Source organism: Balaenoptera physalus (genome assembly GCF_965194825.1).
Source record: "Balaenoptera physalus genome assembly, chromosome: X".
NCBI classification, from domain to species: Eukaryota; Metazoa; Chordata; class Mammalia; order Artiodactyla; family Balaenopteridae; genus Balaenoptera; species Balaenoptera physalus.
This window is the reverse complement of record NC_138903.1, coordinates 109,211,524-109,231,337: the sequence shown is the minus strand read 5'-3', so window position 1 is coordinate 109,231,337 and position 19,814 is coordinate 109,211,524. Positions and strand designations below refer to the sequence as shown.

The window sequence follows — 19,814 nt, the reverse complement described above, 5'->3', positions numbered from 1 at the left end:
TAAATTATGTTCACATAAATAGAACCCACTATTCATGTGGTTGGTATTAGTCACTGCATTTTTCCCACTGATCCCACTCCCAATCTTTTTGATACTGGTTACAAGAACAATACAAGCTCAAGGCAGAAAACTTCAAAAAATACCCCTACTATCCAAAGGTAACACAAATTATTATCTTTCCATGAACATATATATTTTTTTATTTTAAAAATTGTATTCTATTGCCCATATTGTTTTGAAATCTACTTGCTTTTACCTGGTGGCATCTGTAAACACTTTTCCTAATGAATAGATATTCTTTTACAGTGCAATTTGTAATGGTTGTATAGTATTCTACTGCCTGTTTATAAAATAATATACTTACCCAACTATCTATTAATGAGCATTTGGGTGTTTATCTTTTGCTGTTATAAATAACACTTCAGTGAATGACTTTTTATATACATTGTCATACACATCATTTCCTAAGGATAAATTCCTATAGGCATAATTTTTGGACAAGGAATATGCATATTTTAAGTCTTTTGTTACGTAATGCCAAATTATCTTCCAGAAAGGCTTGTGAATCTCCACTCCCCTCAGCAATTCTGCCCTTTAAATAACTTTTATCCTCATATACTAAAGCAAAACTCTCTAATGTGGATATTTTCATTAACTGGCATGTTGACAGTTGTTTTTTCCTTTAAACATATATGCTTTTGTTCTTTAAAAATGGAAGCTAAAATCAGTCTTAAAATATTCTTAATGATTTATGCATTTGGGTGTATGTGACATGTACAAGGTGATGTTGGCTCTTTGCTCAGTGGAAGGGTCTTGTGATGTATTACATGAAAATGTGGCACCAGAATGTTTTTTGTTTAGCGGTGTATTTTACTGCCCCAGGCAGCACAGTAGAGTAGATTGAGGACTTTGGAGCTGGAATGGCTTGAGATCCCGTTCTGGCTTTGTTATTCACTTCCTAGGTGGATTTAAGCAAGTTACTTAACCTCTTTCGGCCTCCATTTCCTTAAATACACCATGCAAATAATAATGTAGCCTATTTCATATGAATGAATATTAACTGAGATAATGAGTGTTTAACACAATGCATGGCACTTAGTACTCGATAAGGGTAAAGTATTGCACAAAAACATATTTTTATGCCAACTCCTTACATGTGAATATATCACTACTGTTTATGAAATACCCATATTACAATAGTCATGAGCTGTCAATAATCATCCTCTAGTAATTCAAACATGACAGCAGTATGAAGTTCCAGGACAGGCAAAACTAATGTAGGGTAGAAAAAATGCAAAATAGTGGTTGCCTCTGGGGGTTAGGGAATAGGGATTTACTTCGAAAGGCAGGAGGGCACTTCCTGGGGTGATGGGAATGCTCTGTATCTTGGTAGGGGTTTAGGTTGCACAGGTGATTGCATTTGTCAAGTCTCAGTAAATGTACACTTAAAATTCGTGCATTTCATTGTGTATAGTTTTTTATGTTATATTTACATATAACAGTTTATAAGTTTAAGGTGTCCAACATGTTGATTTGATACATTTATATATTGCAATACAATTGCCATTTGTAGTGTTAGCTAACACCTCTATCACATAATTATCATTTCTTTCTTGTGGTGGGAATAGTTAAGATCTACTGCCTCAGCAAGTTTGATATTTATTTTACATTATTATTGTCTATAATAATACTGTGCATTAGATCTCCAAGACTTATTTATCTGCTAGTTGCAAATTTGTAACCTTAAACATCTCCCTATCCCCCACCTCTCAGCTCCCGGTAACCAACACACTGCTCTTCGTTTTAACAAGTTCATGGATGGACCTCGAGGATATTATGCTGTGAGATAAATCAGACAGAGAAAGGCAAATACTGTATGATATCACTCATATGTGGAATCTAAAAAACTCAAACTCATCATGTATAAATTTTACATTAAAAATCTATAAAAGAAATATTGAACTCTAGATAATAATATGAAAGTTGAAATATGTGAAGGGAAGTGTACCGATGTATGCAGCTTACTTTGAAATGCTTGAAAAATGAGATAAAAAATGAAATGAAATGTTTTAAAAAAAGATGGACTAAGATAGGAATGGAGAGGTGGATAAATATGTGATAGAGTGAATATAGTCATATGTTAAGTATAGAATCTAGTTGACAAGTACATCTGTGGCTTTGGGGTTTTTTTTATTTTTAAAATTGTTTATTTGATAACCATCTTTTAAAATTTGAATCTAGCATTTTTAAGGCCAGTGCTGCTCAACTGGATACGCACATCAAACTTACCTAGGACGTTTTATTAAAATATACATGCTTAGGACCTACTCCAGATTTACTGAATCTCTTTACTTGATATTCTCTTGAGTAGATGTGTGTTTATTATAAAATTCTTTCCTTTGGCTGTATGTTTGGCAATTTTTATAATAAAATATAGGGTGAAAATATGTCTGTGAAAGCTAGTCTCTAAATAAAATACTGGTCTCTAGGCCATTCATATTATCAAAATTCCTGATGATACTTCTCTTTCTGTTTTTGAGTATTATATTTAATGAAAGGGAGCAGTATAGTGAATACCATCAACTGTGGAATGTTAATGCTCAGAATTTGAGAATTTCATTAGTCAACAAGTCAGGGAAAAGAAGACCTCCTTCCTCCTCTTAAAAGTCTAAGATAGGAAAACAAAAAGGAGACCACCAATGGCGCTTTGGAATTAAGTGTTAGGTATATGAAAATTTTGTTGAGTTTCTCCTAGTTCCCCTGTGCTTTGTCATAGCATGATTGTTTCAGATTAGTGGAATTTGTATTTCTGTAGCAAGTGGCCTTGGTTTTGATAGCCCAAACTTTTGTTTGTTTCCTTTCCGCAGGCATTTCCTGTTCAAACACGGATCTGGTTCCTCGGCCATCTTCAGTGCAGCCAGTCAGAACTACCCTCTGACATCCAATACTGTGTACTCGCCTCCTCCCAGGCCACTTCCTCGAAGCACCTTTTCCAGACCTGCCTTTACCTTCAACAAACCCTACAGGTGCTGCAATTGGAAGTGCACGGCCTTGAGCGCCACAGCAATCACAGTGACTTTGGCCTTGTTACTAGCCTATGTGATTGGTAAGCCCTTTTTTCCATGCTTCGCTTTTCTTCTTAATCAAAGTCTTGTTTTGCTTGTGGTGGAGTTGGGGGAGGGGGGGTTTTCTCTCTGTACTCTGCGACCTACAAATTTGAACTAAGGCTTAGTATTATCAATAACAAATAGATTTCTAATTAGGTTATTTATTTATTTTTTGGTACTTCCTAACCTTAAATACTGCTGAGGAGCGTAAGGATCGCTCTTTGGGAAGAAATATTTATACTACTAGCACAGTCTTATTGATTGCAATTACTGTAGTTAACCATTTCCCCTTCAATTAAAAGGTTGTTATGGTTTTCTCATTAGAAGTCATAAGTACCAATCTACAATAGCTTCTTAAATTATAGTTAAACAATAATACTGCTACCGAATTCTCAGGTAGCAATTTCGTTAAAGTAGTAGTTACTTGGAAGCTATCGGAAAATCCAGGGCATAATCTCTTTCCAAGAATGCAGAGTTTTACACTGGGACTAAAAAAATGTCTTCTTATTTTCACTAGGTAAATGGCTGCAAAATTGTGTGGTTACTGTGTTTGTGAAGGTAAAAGAGAAAACAGTAGTGAGGCACCCTTTCCACTTTTAAGAAAAATGTTGTTCTTGAGGCATCTTGATTAAAGTCACCCTTACTTGATAGCAAATCGTATTGATTTTTCTGGCTGGCATTTTATTTTGGCTGAACATTAATTTCCTTGTCTGAGTGGTTTTACAATCTAAGATGTAAATTAACTTAAGAAACATGTATTTTGTGGAAGCACTGTTCCTAGAAGAATAGCATATCATGGTAGAAAATAAATTCTAAGTATGTCACTTGTATCTTCTTTTCAGGTTTAGCCTGATTTCTTAATTGAAGGGGAACTACCCACAAAGATACATTGAATATGATTCTGATAGATTAAAAAGGGATTTAGAGTTTCTTATAATTATAAAAAAGTAAGATTTGTTGAGTCTGATTTATTAAAAAATGTGAACAATAAGAAATTTCCCATAACCAGTTTTTATAAGAGTCACAGAACAAAGGGTAGTAAGTTAAATAAACAGATATATTTTGTAGGGGAGTCACTGATAATGTCAACAGTATAGGATCATAGCCTATATTGATGTTCATGATTATCTCTTTTCTATTTTCATCGTACAATCTGAATATGTTTGAACAATGCTTCTATTAAATGTGGATAATATTAACCTATAATATCAAAAATGTGTCCTTTATCTCAGACATTTCAGGATAACCCAACATGTATGTTTATTTGTTTTGTAATAACGTTTAATGAGGAATAGCGCTGAAGGAATGGAGGTCGGAGATGAGAAAGTACTGTAATATAAACAGGGTTTTAATATAGTATCATTCAAAACAAGGAGTAATTTGAAAAGTTTAAATACATTAGAGGCCCTTTAAAATGTTATTGTTCAATTATGAGACCAACTCTTATCTTATAGGTTAGCTTCTATTAACTTTTACTATACAGAGAGATAATATTTTAGATTCAAGACTTTACCTCTGGAATAAACAAATTCAGGTAATAGCAAGCTTCTTATTAATAGGTTAATACTGTATTCAAACCTATGTTTCTATTTAATTTATTATATGGCCACTCATATAAAAAATTGTATTATATACTCTGAGACTTGTTTAATTAGATTATGTTTATTCATTTCAGAAGCAAAAGTGGAGGGTTTCCCTGGTGGTCCAGTGGTTAAGACTCTGGGCTTCCACTGCAGGGGGCACAGGTTTGATCCCTGGTCGGGGAAGTTCCACATGCCATGTGGTGCGGCCAGAAGAAAAAAAAAAAAGTAAAAGCAGAATGTTTCAGTTATTTCAAGGACTGCCTTTTTTAATAGGGTAAACAATGGCATATAAATTTGATATGACAGTAAGGCCGTATAGTACAACAGTTATGAGCATGGATTTTTCAGACCTCTGCCACTTCTTAGGCATGTTACCTTGGGCAAATTATTTACCCTTTTAAGGCCTCCATTTCCTCAACTGTAAAACTGTCCTAAAACAGTACCTGTAACATAGGGTTGTCATAAGAATTAAATGAGTTAATATAACTAAAGAACTTGGAATAGGACTTAAAACACAGTAAGTATACTATAAATGTTAAATATTATTATTGTTGTTGTTATCATTACTACCTATATAATCATTATTCACTATTAAAACTCACTGGTGCTCAGAGTTAGCCATTTTATTCATGGCTGTACCCCAGCACCAAGAACAGTGCCTGGCACATAGCAACCCTGTCGGTAAAAGTTTATTGAAAAAAAAGAATTATGCTAAGCACTCTACTTGTATTAGCTCATTGCATTCTCAGAACAGTCCATAAGGGTAGCTATCAGTATTAAATCTATTTTATAAATGAGGAAACTGAGGCACAGCCAAGGTAAGAGATCACATAGAGGTCATAGCACTAAGAAGTAGGGATCCTGAGCTTTGAGCTTTAAGCCAGAGCAGCAGACTGACCCCAGAGGACATGCTGTTGAGCGCCAGGCCTTGCTGCCCTTCTAGCACTGCAGTAGACCTTGCAGTTCATTTACTTCTTGGTCTACTAAGTAAATCCACCATTTTTTTTCTTATTAAATCACAAATTAAATTAGATTTACCAGGTCATCCATTGCAGTAGTTACTGCAACTAAGATTTGTGGATTGGTGAGAGATATCTGTTGAAATGCTTTTCTGTGTGACTTTGAAAATGCAGAAATATCAGGCTAAATACTAGCACAGTAGGTTGAGTGGGTTCAAAATGAGGAGATGTTGATGGCAAACACTGTAACTTTGTTCTGAGTTCTGTCATGAGCTGGACATTATGTGACTTTGGATAATCAGTTAAAATCTCTTCCTCCACTTACCCCATCTGTGCCATATCGCTGACCACCTCAGGAGGGTAGAGTAAGAATTCATAAAGAGGCATTCAAGTGAAAGATGTCGCATAAGAACTGTAACATACAAGATTATTTTTAAATGGCTTTCTGTGGTTGAAATAAAAAAGTATTATATTTCAAAATATGAGACCATTTCACTCTCAACTCTTGCTGAGTCTGTAAGAGTCATCTGGCTTTTTTTCAATCCCCCTTTGCAGTTTCTGTATAACCCAAGTAAGATCTTTCACTGAAACTATTTACTGCTTCTGTTTTTTTTCCTGTGCAAATTCCTTTCTGCTATTTCATGTTCCTCTATTATCCATTATACATAACCTTTAGATACGAATGGCTATAGGCTGTGCGGCCCTCAATCCACTATGGGAAATCACATCAGTATCAATGGGACATCAGTAGATGTTCTGTGCATTATGGCTCTGTAAGTGGTCATTGGAAAGCAGTGGAAATCCAACAAGTGAAAAGTCAGAGCTGGATTATTCAGGCAACCAGCCCCATCCCCACTCCTACCCACTATACCTTTTGGGTCAGCAAGTAAATAATTTCTTTGAATAAGTTTTGAGGTCATAAAATTCAGTGAAGGGAGGCATGGGAAGATACTGATTATATGAAGATATTATGGAATGGCTATTGTCATCACTTACCCATAAATCTGTAATATTTTCCATCTGAATCAAAAAATATGTCCTTACGCTTCATCCTCTCTGATATTTTGGCATCAGTGCCAGTCAGAAGCACATTTGCTTGGATTTACAAATAAGCCATATGAAGTAGTAGTCAGGAAGACAGATGACCATTTGCAAGGCATCAAGAGGAGGCGAGGTTAAGGTGCTTCATCAATGGTTGTGAAGGGCACAAACTCGGCTTCTCTGGTAATCTTTGATGTTTTGATCAAGTTACTCCACAGTCAGCCGTTTGTATAAGAGGCAGTAGAAACTCACAAGAATACATTGTGCCTGGGGTCAAATGGACTGTTGCATTGAATGAGTTGGGGAGTAGGGATTTCTGTCTCTCAAACCCAATATCATCAGTTAATGATATCAATGTTCTTTTTCTTTTGCCATGAAATTAGTAGTGGTTCATACCACCTTCAGGGGATGCAGGTAGTGTCCAAACTCTACAGATGAAATAATTTAAGTCCGTGAATCTCCTTGCCGAGACATACTATATAGCCCACATGTAGAAATTTGACCAGAATGGTTGTTAATACAGAATTAGGAGAGATAGATAGAATATTGAGCCCAATTCTGTGATTGAAAGTTTAGGGATGAAACTATTCAAGAGGGCAAAGGGCCTACTGCACCTTGCTCTCTGCATCAAAGTTGAGTAACAATGATTTTACTGCTTTCTTCTGCCTCCTTTATACTAGTCCAAATTGCTCTACTTTCTAGGGCTGTTATGACGGTGGAGTAAGAACATGCTGAAAGTGATAGAATGAGAGGAGAGGAGTGTGTTTATTTTGCCTCCATCACAAAAAAGAATGCAAATACTTTATAATACAGGGAAGAAACAAAACAGAGTAAGGCAAATTTTGATTTTGGAAAATTCAAGAACTTAGTTTTTTTTTTAATGGAGAGAATTGAAATGGAGGTTTTTTTTCCCCCATCAGATCTAGATAGACAATGCCCCTTCCCACAAAGTTTGCTAAGTATAGATAAATACACCTAACAAAAACCATCTCTTTCACTTACTAGTAACTTCATTAATGCCTCTGTGCCTCAGTTTCCTCGTCTATAAAATGGGAATGTTGATAATACCTTCCTGATAGATTTTCTTTTTAATTAAATGCAGGGAAACATGTAAAACACCCAGGACGTTGCTTAGCAGATCTAAGTAAAGATTAATGCTTATTATTAGTGGAACAGGATTATTATTAGGATTATTAATTTGAGCTGAGGTAAGCATAATGAGCATACAGTTTATCCTAACATAAACTACTTTTGTTTCCCTTCTTCCCAAAGTCATCTAGAACAGTTTTTTCAGAGCTGGAATGTCTGTTTCACAAGAATCCTCTAATGGGTCTGTTGTTTCCTTCTGCCTGGTCTATAATATCTGTAACTTTGCCTTTATTTTACTAATTTCCCTTTTCCTTGGTGTTTTGGCCCTTCAAATGGTTTTGTATTTCTATCTGGAGGTCATATCTAGGTTGAAACACATTTTCTTTAAAATGCATTATAGCTTATAACATTCAAGAAATGACTCAGCATAAAATGCTAAAAAGCATTTTACTTTATCCTATAGACCATTATCAATCCTTTTGGTGTCACATTTATACTTATTACTACTTTCAGTTCACTCTTGTGGACCCATTTACGATAATGATGGCAGTTTCTGCGTTAGCATTGACTTTGCCTCCTACCCATGAATCTACCAACTTTCTAGCAATCTCTCTAGGCAGGGATCTGGAAAATGGTGGTATAACTTCAGTCTAATTATAAATCTGCCATCCATGCATTTATCAGAACTCTTCTTTAAAAAAGGTTTATATTTGCATCTGACATCACCTTTTTGGTGTAATATGTCCCATAAGTTTTATCCCCACTATGTTAAGTGGCACTTTCACCTGTCATAAATAAAAGTATAGATTCAATCTGAATTAAACATACTAAAATGGCAGGAAGAACCTGTGCCACATACAACTAATTTCAGAACCATAGTTAGCACCTATTGCTGAAAATGAAGGCACTTTAATGAAAGGCAAATGCTATACTTCTATTTGTTTTTTTTTTTGGAACTCTAGCATGCTGTAGATTTAAGACATAAAGAGAGATAATTTCTTGGGTGAGTGAGTAATGGATACTAAACATAAGTCTTGCATCAAGAGATTATTGTTTTGTCTCAAGGAGAGGTATTCACCCTACTAAGTACTTCCCATACACCACTGTCTAAGCCTGGGTAGAGAAATTTAAATGAGGCTTTGTGAAACATGGGGCTGGCCAAAAAGTTCGTTCGGGTTTTTGGTACCATCGTGTGACAATCCCGAACGAACTTTTTGGCCAGCCCAATAGATAAAGATCCACTGGAAAGCATAGTAAAAGAGGACTGGACAGCATGTTAGTAATTTTGGAGGTTTACATGCTTAAGAAGTTTTACAACAGCAAGAATCAATCTTGCAAATTCAGGGGAAAAATTCTCTCTCAAGAAATCTCTTTCAAAGTAAATAATTTGAATTCTTTTGCATAAAGGCAATTTCACTCCTGTTTAACTTAGTTTCTGCTCATCCAAATTATATATATACGATACATATATAGATATGTTATATGAATATTTTTAGACCCACATTGCGTAAGTCGTTAAGCTATACTTGCTCTGAAGTGAATAAGAATAAACTAAATTAGAGCAATGGCTTTGAAACAGATGGCAGGTTAACCCATTTTAAACTTCAGAAATGTGACTGCATTTTCATGTAGAACAGCCAGAATGGGGAGGGCCAGGATCACCAGCAGAGTATCTGATTTATCACAGTCAAAACAAAGAGGTGGCATCTTACAGGGTGGAGACACATACATTTGGAGCTTAGCTATATTCCCTTTACAGAGAGGTGAAAAAGCATATGTTTTATTAAATACAAATATATTGGAAAACCTGAGGCAGCACAACTGGAGGATATGGTGGCAGGAAATGAAGATAATAAGCAGGAGCAGATCATGAAAGGCATTTTAAGTCATGGGAAGGAGCTTGGAATTTATCCTAAGAGCAAATGGGAAGTTTTTTATGGTTCTTCATTAGGGCAAGAAAATGATTTGCTCAGATTTACATTTAGAAAAATCACCCTGGGGCTTCCCTGGTGGCGCAGTGGTTGAGAATCTGCCTGTCAATGCAGGGGACACGGGTTCGAGCCCTGGTCTGGGAAGATCCCACATGCCGCGGAGCAACTAGGCCCGTGAGCCACAATTACTGAGCCTGCGCGTCTGGAGCCTGTGCTCCGCAACAAGAGAGGCCGCAATAATGAAAGGCCCGCGCACCGCGATGAAGAGTGGCCCCCACTTGCCACAACTAGAGAAAGCCCTCGCACAGAAACGAAGACCCAACACAGCCATAAATAAATAAATAAATAAATAAAAATTGTATAACTTAAAAAAAAAAAAAAAACAAAAACAGATTTATAAAAAAAAAAAAAAAAAAAAGAAAAATCACCCTAATGGCAGTATGGAAGTTGGAATTGGCAGACAGGACCAAGCTGCACCAAAACGGAGGCTTGCAGGGCAAGTGCAGAAAGAAGACAAAAGAGATAAGGAAATTATAGGTGCTACTAATAACGTTTTTAAAGTGATCAACCAAAGTATCAAACTTAGTAGGGAAGGCAAATAGGAAGGAGAAACTAATGGCATTCTAAACAAGAGGTGGGTCCAAGTGTCTAGAACTGTCAATGATATCGTTGGGTAGTTATAGCTGTGAGCGAGCTGAATAGCTAAAATGAGATGGTCAGAGGCTAGTATATCAGAATTTTAGATTTCAGACATGGAGCATAAAAATGTGACTCCCCTGTATATTTTAGACCTAGTTAAGGAACATATATGAGGCCCTCCTTCCAGATGAATCATTTGTTCAGGGAAGACTAGATTCTTAGCTAGGGATAATCTCACAAGGTGGTCTTTCCTGGGTAGACTCACAAGCTCACCAAAGTGTGGATAGTGTTTAAATAAGAGCACCACATTATATTGGATCCTCCAATATAGACAAGACCCATGTGGAATTCTAGATCACACTATGGCTCCTCAAGAGCTCCTTTCTTGGGGATCCTGTTGATCTCTATGGGATAATAATGAACAAATTAAGAGGGTCCAAGATGACCCACTGTAATTTTCTGCTGATTAAAACCTCATTATAGCTTTGCCAATCTAATTAATGTAGACCTTATATAACAAATTATACTTAACATCTAGAGTAATTGCTTACCATGAGAGTTTCTAAGGAAGGGCCTCACAAATGTCTCATTATCATGTTGAATTGGCAACAGGAAATTTTTAACTGGAAGAAAAGACTTATGATATGGTGCTTTGTAAAAAACAAAAACTCTTGATTCCATTTCATTTCTTTTATATTAAATGAGCTTCATGTCCTGATCAAATGATCAGGAGACTGAAGGTTAGCATATGTACATAGAACATCAGAGGAGGTTGTGAGTTCTCACATAAACTTGTTGTGGCTATGGGCAAAAATGAGTACAAATGGGATTTTGACAGCAAGCAATCTGTGCTGTTCTACCACCTGGTACAGAAGAGGCAGATTTTGCTTTTTGATATTCATAGGTTTTACCAACTCAACTAGCCCCATTTTTTATGTTGTAGATAACTTTGTTTCAACCTTAATTCAGTTTTGCCTTTTGTTCCTTGAAGGAAGAACCTAGATTCACTTTGATCTTGAACTTTATTTTAATTAAACATAGATGTTAAATATAGCAAATAACAATACCACATAGTGTCTTTTCTGTATTCCATATGTCCAAATACTTTGCTAAATTAACTAATAAAATTATGGAGTTAAGTGAAAATAATATCAAGAGAGAGTACATATTAGACTTTGGATTTTACTTATAGCAAGCAACCAAGCTAATACTGGGTGCACAGTGCTTAAGAGAGATGCCCGCTATTAAGAAATTAGGAACAAAGTATACTTTGCTATGAAAGAAAGTGGAAATTTTTGAAATGAAGCAGTTTTTGTTAAAAGATCATGTGCTGCCTCCAGACAGAATCCTGATAAATCCAAACCCTCTGAAGTTATCAAACAGTTTAGTAGTTCCCCCACCACCTCACAGAGAGGCAATAAGTTTTTTTATATCATTGACCTTGGTGGTAAAGCTAGCATTAGTCAACCCGTGAGTAGTTGAAAGGTCAGATGACTTTTGAACCTAGTTGAACTATTTGGTTTTGGGGAGATGATGAAAATTTTTATGCCAGTGGGAAAATGTGGTAAAGCATTGCACATGCTCGGTGCTACTCCAGGCTGTAATAGCACATGCTCAAGGATTATCATATAGGATATTGCAGACATGGCACTAGTTAAGACTTACCAACATAGAAGGCTGTGGGAGTTTTTGAAAGCCAGATGGCACAATAGATTCTTCCTTTGTCATGGCTAAAACACAGCCTGTTCCAAGATTGAACAAAACCCAAATAAACCGTTAGTGTCTTTGGTTTCTATTCCTGTCTGCTGTATGTTATTAGTTTGGTTTCCCTGACCAAATCCTGCCCTTGGATTAGCTGGCGTAAGTCTCCTTGCTGACAGGCACCAATCTAGTCTTTTGAAACAGTGAAATATAAAATGTAGAGATAAGAACCCATCAACAAAGGGAGAAAAAAAGCTAAATTTTAAAAATAAGAGATGCAATGGGCAATCAAGATCAAATATATAAATAAACATTCACTAAAAAAAAAACACATGAGTTTACGGGGTCCAGTGATGGGTACGTCTTTTGGCCCAAAATAAACAGAATTAATTGTTAGCATACACAGCAAACTGGTGAATATAGTTCTATTTTTATTGGAAATAATAGTGTGTGTATCTTTTGTGATTTGAGTAGGTAGGAAAGAAAAATATTTAGATTACTTACTGACTATCTCAGCAGCATTCCCACTAATGAGGCCAAGGTCATGGGCTCAGTTACTATTTCAACCTTTTAGCTCTGTTCTGTTTCATTACTAAAGCCCACAGTCTCAATCTCCCTTTTTCCTCCGTCCCCCAAATCAGAAACCTAGTCCTGCCTTCTACCCCCTAACAAAACCTGAACTCAGAAATGAATCTGATAAACTAGGCAGGTTTTGCTTGACACACATAGAATTTGTTAAATGCTGCCAACTAATTTAAAAACTTAAGTCTACAGATTTTACATAAAATCTCTGGTTTACATAAAATTTCTAGCCTGTCTTTAAAAATAAAAAGATCTGACATTCCCAGATGTGCATTCACACATTCATCCACACATTTATTGAGTACCTATGTGCTACACACTAGTCTAGTCTTTTGTTTTGCAAAAATAATATGAGAACCATTGACTGCAGCTAAATAGGGGCTGCTCCCAAAAGGCCCATGAACTCTCCAGTCCATCAGAGTAGCCATACTGCCCTCTTCACTTTTTTATACTACCTGCCTTCCTTCTCGGTTGGCATTTACGCTTGCAACCTATGTAAAAAGATAATTCACACTGAAGTAAAAATGGCTGTGACAAAGAAAATGTATTATATCTCCCCAAGATTATTTGCATTTTAACAGAAGACAGAGTCGAACGCCAAGAATGGCAAATCTCTGACATTAATGTCATTGCTTCCCTGTTCCAGACCCATGGAAGATATAAGTAATCAAAGCAACAAACATTCTTTCCTGCTGAGTCTAGATTCTGCAATTTGAGTTTACTCAGAAGTTGGAATATACTTGCCATCACTACTTTCAGCCAAAGAAATGAGATGCTCATTATGAATTTCCTATCATTAGAAGTTTAGGAGGAGGAATTATGTAAGGGGCAGAAAAATATAATACAATCACCCTATTAGTAAATTTGACCCTGTTCACAGTTACTAATGGTAGCCCTAACCATGGCCAACTATCTCATAGATGCATGGAATTGAACATAAAGAACAGTGACAGGTAAATTTATAACACATCTTCATTATTAGAGACTCATTTCAAATGAATGCCCTGTAAATACTGGGTACACAATGTTCAAGTATATGTTTCTGCATATGTATTATATAAATGTAAAAGTAGATATTAATAGTTAGTTCTGAGTTCCCGTAGAATAATGCTGGCCCCTTAAATTCAAATCTCTCCACACCATCCTCCAGAAAGAAATTCAGGTCAACAAGGAGAGCAAATAAAACCACACATAACCCACTTCAATAGCACAACTAGGAGATGGAATTCTACACACTTCAAATTACACATAAGGAGAGAAAAAATACTCAAAAGAAGCAGAACTAGCTCTGTAGACCATGCCAGAGCCAAGAGTGAAACGAAGATTAAATAGAAAAGAAGATGTGAGAGCTGGGGCCTAGCGATGGCAGAATTGATCAATTAAAATGCCCTTGGGGGCTTCCCTGGTGGTGCAGTGGTTAAGAATCCGTCTGCCAATGCAAGGGACACGGGTTCGAGCCCTGGTCCAGGAAGATCCCACATGCCACGGAGCAACTAAGCCCGTGCACCACAGCTACTGAGCCTGCACTCTAGAGCCCGCAAGGCACAACTACTGAGCCCACGTGCCACAACTACTGAAGCTCACGTGCCTAGAGTCCATGCTTCGCAGCAAGAGAAGCCACCGCAATGAGAAGCCTGTGCACTGCAATGAAGAATAACCCCCGCTCGCCACAACTAGAGAAAATCCACACGCAGAAACGAAGACCCAACGCAGCCATAAATAAATAAATAAATAAATTTATATTAAAAAAGAAAAGACCAGATAGTAGTAAATATTTCAAGCTTTGCAGGCCGTACAGCCTCTATCACAACAATTCAACTTATACCCAAAAGCAGCCATAGACAATATGTAAATGAATCAGTGTGACTATGTTCCAATAAAATTTTATTTATGGATGCTGGAATTTGAATTTCATAAAATTTTCATGTATCCTGAAATATTGTTATTCTTTTGATCTTTTTCAACCATTTAAAAATGTAAAAGCTGGAATTCCCTGGCAGTCCAGTGGTTAGGGCTCTGCGCTCTCACTGCCAGGGGCCCAGGATAGATCCCTGGTTGGGGAACTAAGATCCCACAAGTTGTGCTGTGTGGCCAAATAAATTAATTAATTGAATTTTTTTAAAATGAAAAGAAAACTTAAAAAAAAAAAGCTATTCTTAGCTCTCAGACCATACAGAAACAGAAAGCAGACCTGATTTGGCCAAGAGTTGTAGTTTTTTGACTTATGATCTAGAGAACAAGCTTAATCCACCTAAGAGTTAATGAGGGAAACTTTGGCAGAAGGGCTGTTGGTGAATGATAATATGCTTAATTGTAGATTTAAGGTTAAAACAAAGGTGAGGACAACGATGGAGAATTGTATTAAAATGTTACGTATTTTTGATAAAGTAGTTATTACAATTAAAGCTTGGGAGAAGAAAAGAAAAAAGTAAAATAAGTTCAATGATTGTCACATTGAGTCAAAGAGTATAATTTCAAGCTGACCAACCAAATAGTAGAAAGCCAAGCAAGCAGAAGGGGGACGAAGAGCTTTATAAAAAGTAATAGCATAAAGGTAATCAATAGAACAACAATACAAACCTTCTTAAATACCAAAATAAAAAATTTTTTTAAATTTTTATTGGGGTATAGTTGATTTACAATATTGTGTTAGTTTCAGGTGTACAGCAAACTGAATCTGTTATACATATACATATATCCATTCTTTTTAGATTCTTTTCCCATATAGGCCATTACAGAGTACTGAGTAGAGTTCCCTGTGCTATACAGTAGGTCCTTATTAGTTATCTGTTTTATATATAGTAGTGTGTATGTGTCAATCCCAATCTTCCAATTTATCAAAAGAAATTTTTAAAAAACCAAAGAAACAAACTGCATAAAGAAATAAAATAAAATTAACATAATACTGTATATACTGTATATATAACAAAATAATACGTTGAGACTAAACATATCTGTCACATCAGTAAATGTAAGCGGGTTTAATCACCTATTAGTAAAAGGAAAAGATTTTCAAAAGAGCTCACAAAGCAAAACCTAATTCTATGCTGTTTAGAAGACACACCTGAAATGAAAGGAGTCAGAAATGGCTAAAAATTAAAGAATAAACAAAAGGTTTATCGGGCAAATGGAAGAAGCAGTAAGAAAGCAAAGCTTATAATCTTTATATACTCTATAAAAAGCTATGACTATCTATGCACAAATAACAACTGCCTTTACAAAACAGAAACTGTAAGAGCTCAAGGAGAAGTAAACAAAAACAACTAGTAATAAGATATTTTAACCCATCACTCAGGTCACATGGATAGAAACTTATTAAGTATATAGAAGACCGAAAAAAGCAAAATCAATAAGATAGATCTATGGCTGTATATTGAACTTAACACCCTGATAATAGAGAATATACCTTCTTCTCAAGTACTCACAGAACCTTCACAGAATTTGATCATGTATTAGGTCACAACAGGAACCTCAGTGAGTTTCATAAAGTAGAAGTTACACAAACATCATTCCCAGATCATGGTGAAATGAAACTGAAAATTAGGACGAAAATTTTAAAAAGAGGAAAGTCCTTCCACCTGGAAATTTTTAAAATCTTAAGTCTCGGGTAAAGGGGGAAATGAAACTTTAAAACTATAAAATTTCTAAGAAATAATGATAATGAACCCAGCACATGTCAAAATTTATGGGATATAAGTAAACCATTTATAAGAAAAAATTTGTATCGGTAAAAATAAAAGAATGAAAATAAAGCTTAAAAAGCCATAAAATAAGCTAGAAGAAGGTACAAGAAAGGAAATAATAAAAATAAAGCAGAAATAAATGGGGTAGAAAACAGAAAAATAATAGAAAAGTGGTGTTAAAAATCAAACAGGCAGACCACAAACTACCTTAAATCAAGAGGAAATGGGGAAATGTATGCAAAATAAGAAATGACGGGAAATATCCATTGATACAGAGGAAAGTTTAAAAACATGGTAAGTGGCTACTTTGCATGAATCTCTTTCACAGGGGGTGTAGCATTCTGTACACCCACCAGCAGTGTGTGACAGCGCCCATGTCCTGATGGACTTCCCATCAGTGTGTCACAAGTTTTTGGATCTTTGTCAATCAGATAGGTTAGAAAGGGTATCCTGGGGTAGTTTTAGTTTGTGTTTCTCTTATTATGAAAGAATATTCAGTGAAGCTGAATATCTTTTCATGTGTTTAGGGATCTTTTTGTGAACTGTATGTTCATATCTTTTGTCCATTTTTCTATTGATTTTTTTTTTTTTGGTCCTCTGTGTCTCAGTTTTTAAGAGTTCTTTACATATTAGGAAGATTCACTATTTTTACTACACAACTCTGTACACCCTCAGGAGGATATAATCTAAGGAAAAAAACCACAAACTTTGAACTTAGTAGGATTAATTCTGGTAGTGGCATTGGTGTAGTAACTCTAATACTTATTTTGTGTGTCTTGTACAATAAGCAAATGAGTAAATACATTGATGTTATTGAGAATTTGGTTCACTCTGTGAAAAAGGAGATAAAAATATGGGATTAGGGAAAGAACTCTGTGGTGCTGGATTAGAATTAGGAATATCAATATGCACTCATTCTTTTAAAAACATACATACATACAGATATATGTACGTGTGCATATGTGTACATACACACACACACACACACACATTAACAAAGAAAAAATCTAAAAGTTTTGTTCTATGTGTCTATATCCTTGCTCTGTTCCCTGAAAGGACTTAAAAACAATGACACCTCAGTAGTAATGAGCATATCTTAAAACTAGACTTTGGTTTCTATATACGTTTCCTACTGAAAGCTCCTTAGAGAAATGGCTGATACTAGGTCTGTCAGAAAAAGTCAGTACAAATTAAGCCTGGAATATCTTGTGCTAGAAAGCAAGGAAGAGTTGAGACATGTCAAAATGACACAGAAACCAATTTGGAGGAGCTCCCACTGGCCAAATTTGAGTATGTAATGATGGTAGTGGATTATACATTGAACGACAACAACAAAAAAGAATCTGAGTCTATTGTAATACTTTAAAAATAAAAGTCACTTAATTTCTAGAAATAGATCTGAATTGTATTGTAATTCGTGTAGATCCCTTTATGCATACTCATAGTATCTTTCAAATTAGGTATTATTATGTCTAATTTATATGTGAGAACTGACACTCAGAGAGGTTAAGCAGCTTGCCTCAACTGCACAGCTAGTTAGAGGAAGGACCATCACTCTTAAGGTCTGTCTGACTTTTCAAAAAGAGCCTATGGTGCCCTTATTACACTAACTGGCCTCTAAAAATGAGCTCATATAACAAATACTGTTTTATAACCTGCTTTGGGAACATCTTTTTCTATTATTTAACATTTTTCTACAACATTATTTTTAATTGCAGCATCATCCTCTACTGTATACAGTCACTTATATAATCAATCCCTATTTGCTGGACATTTAAGTACTTTTCCTTATCTTGCTGTTATATACAACATCATGTTGAATATCGTTGTTTTAAAATTTATTCAGATCCTTTTCTTAGTATAAATTTCTAAACATGGAATTGCTGGATCAAAATGTTTAAAAACATTTCCAACACTTTAGGTATATATTGCCAATTTGCCCAAACATTTTGCAACAGTTTACACTCCTGCCAGCAGTACACAAGAATGCTCATTTCTCTGAACCCTTGAAAACTTTTGATATCGTCAATTATAAAAAAAGAAAAAAAAGCCATTTTGATAGGCAAAATGATATTTCAGTGTTTTAGCTTGCATTTTAAAATTACCACTGTGGTTGAACATTTTAAAATGTCACTGCTAACTTGCATTTCTTCTTTTGTGAATTGCCTGTTGATATCTTTTGTCTGTGTTTCTACTAGAGGGTCAGCTGATATTTATTGATTTATAAGGAATTTTATATATTAAAGATTTTGACATAAACTGCATATTTTAACATTGACTAAAAAAGAATCAAAATTACAATTTTAAATCATAGGGAAAAAAAATAAAACTGAGAGCCTGCCGTATTCTTTTCCCACATCTCCTGAAATCCTGGCAAGACATTTCAGGAAATAGTAAAAAAAAATTTAGACCCATTTTCGATAATTATATGAAGTTGAGTAAACTTCCTATAGCCTACCTTTTCTTTAATGCAAAACTTGAATCTGCTTCAAAAATAGAAAACAAGGCTTGGACAGCAAAGTGATCTGTTTTAACAGAAATGCTAAGAAGGTTGAGATAAAAAAGAAAACAGATTGTAAAACCAGTAGAAAATATACTGTGTATACTTCACTTACATGTAACCCAGTAAACCAATAAAATAATCAGTGTCCACATAAAAAGATTATTCTACTCATGTTCTTGTATTTTGGATTGATGGAAGATTGTTAGAGAGCTTCCAGTTCTCTCCTATGCACTTACCTGAGAAGGATGGATGAAATTAGTTTGAGTAATCACTCTGTGGGCAAAGAGCAGAGTTTTCCTCTATGCAAAAGCAACTGGTTGGCATAAAACTTTAACCTATAACATTGGCCTCATTAGCCCAATATTCCAACCAAATTACTTCAGTACAAAATGTCAGTGACTAGCAGAAATGGATCACATCCTCTCTTGGTCCCGAATAAGAGAGAAGCTGGTCTCTGTGTGTCCTAGGGCAAAGCACTTCCTCTCCAGCTTTTAGTTTCCTCTTCTGTAAAATGAGACTGAACCAAGTGGTTGGTCTGTGGTCTTTTTTTGTTTTTTTGCTTGTTTGTTTTTTTCCAAAAGAAGCTTTTAATTTTAGAACAAGTTTAGATTTACAGAAAAGTTGCAAAAATAGTACAGAGAATTCCTATATACTCCTCATCTGGTGTCTCCTATTATTAACATCTTCTATCACCATGGTACATTTGTCACAACTAAGAAACCAACATTGAATATTACTATTAACTGAACTTGACACTTGATTTAGATTTCACCAGTTTTTCCCCAATGTCATTTTTCTGTTCCAGGATCCCATCCAGGATAGAATATTACATTATATGTCATGTCTCCCTAGTCTCCTCTAGTCTGTGACAGTTTCTTAGATGACCTTGACAGTTTTGAGTAGCAGTAGTCAGGTTTTTTTGCAGAATGTCCCTCAATTTGAGTTTGCCAGTGTTGTTCTCATGTTTAGACTGGGGTTATGGGTTTGGAGGAGGAG

The 19,814-nt window shown here is 35.5% G+C and overlaps 1 protein-coding gene across 1 annotated transcript in view; it reads left to right on the top strand.

The window, feature by feature from the left end:
* Window positions 1-19,814, top strand: part of TENM1 (teneurin transmembrane protein 1) — a 569,033-nt gene that overhangs the window by 242,045 nt on the left and 307,174 nt on the right. Inside the window, exon 5 of the mRNA XM_082446781.1 lies at window positions 2,868-3,106. Coding sequence (XP_082302907.1) covers window positions 2,868-3,106 — 239 coding nt within the window. The remainder of the gene's footprint in view (window positions 1-2,867; window positions 3,107-19,814) is intronic.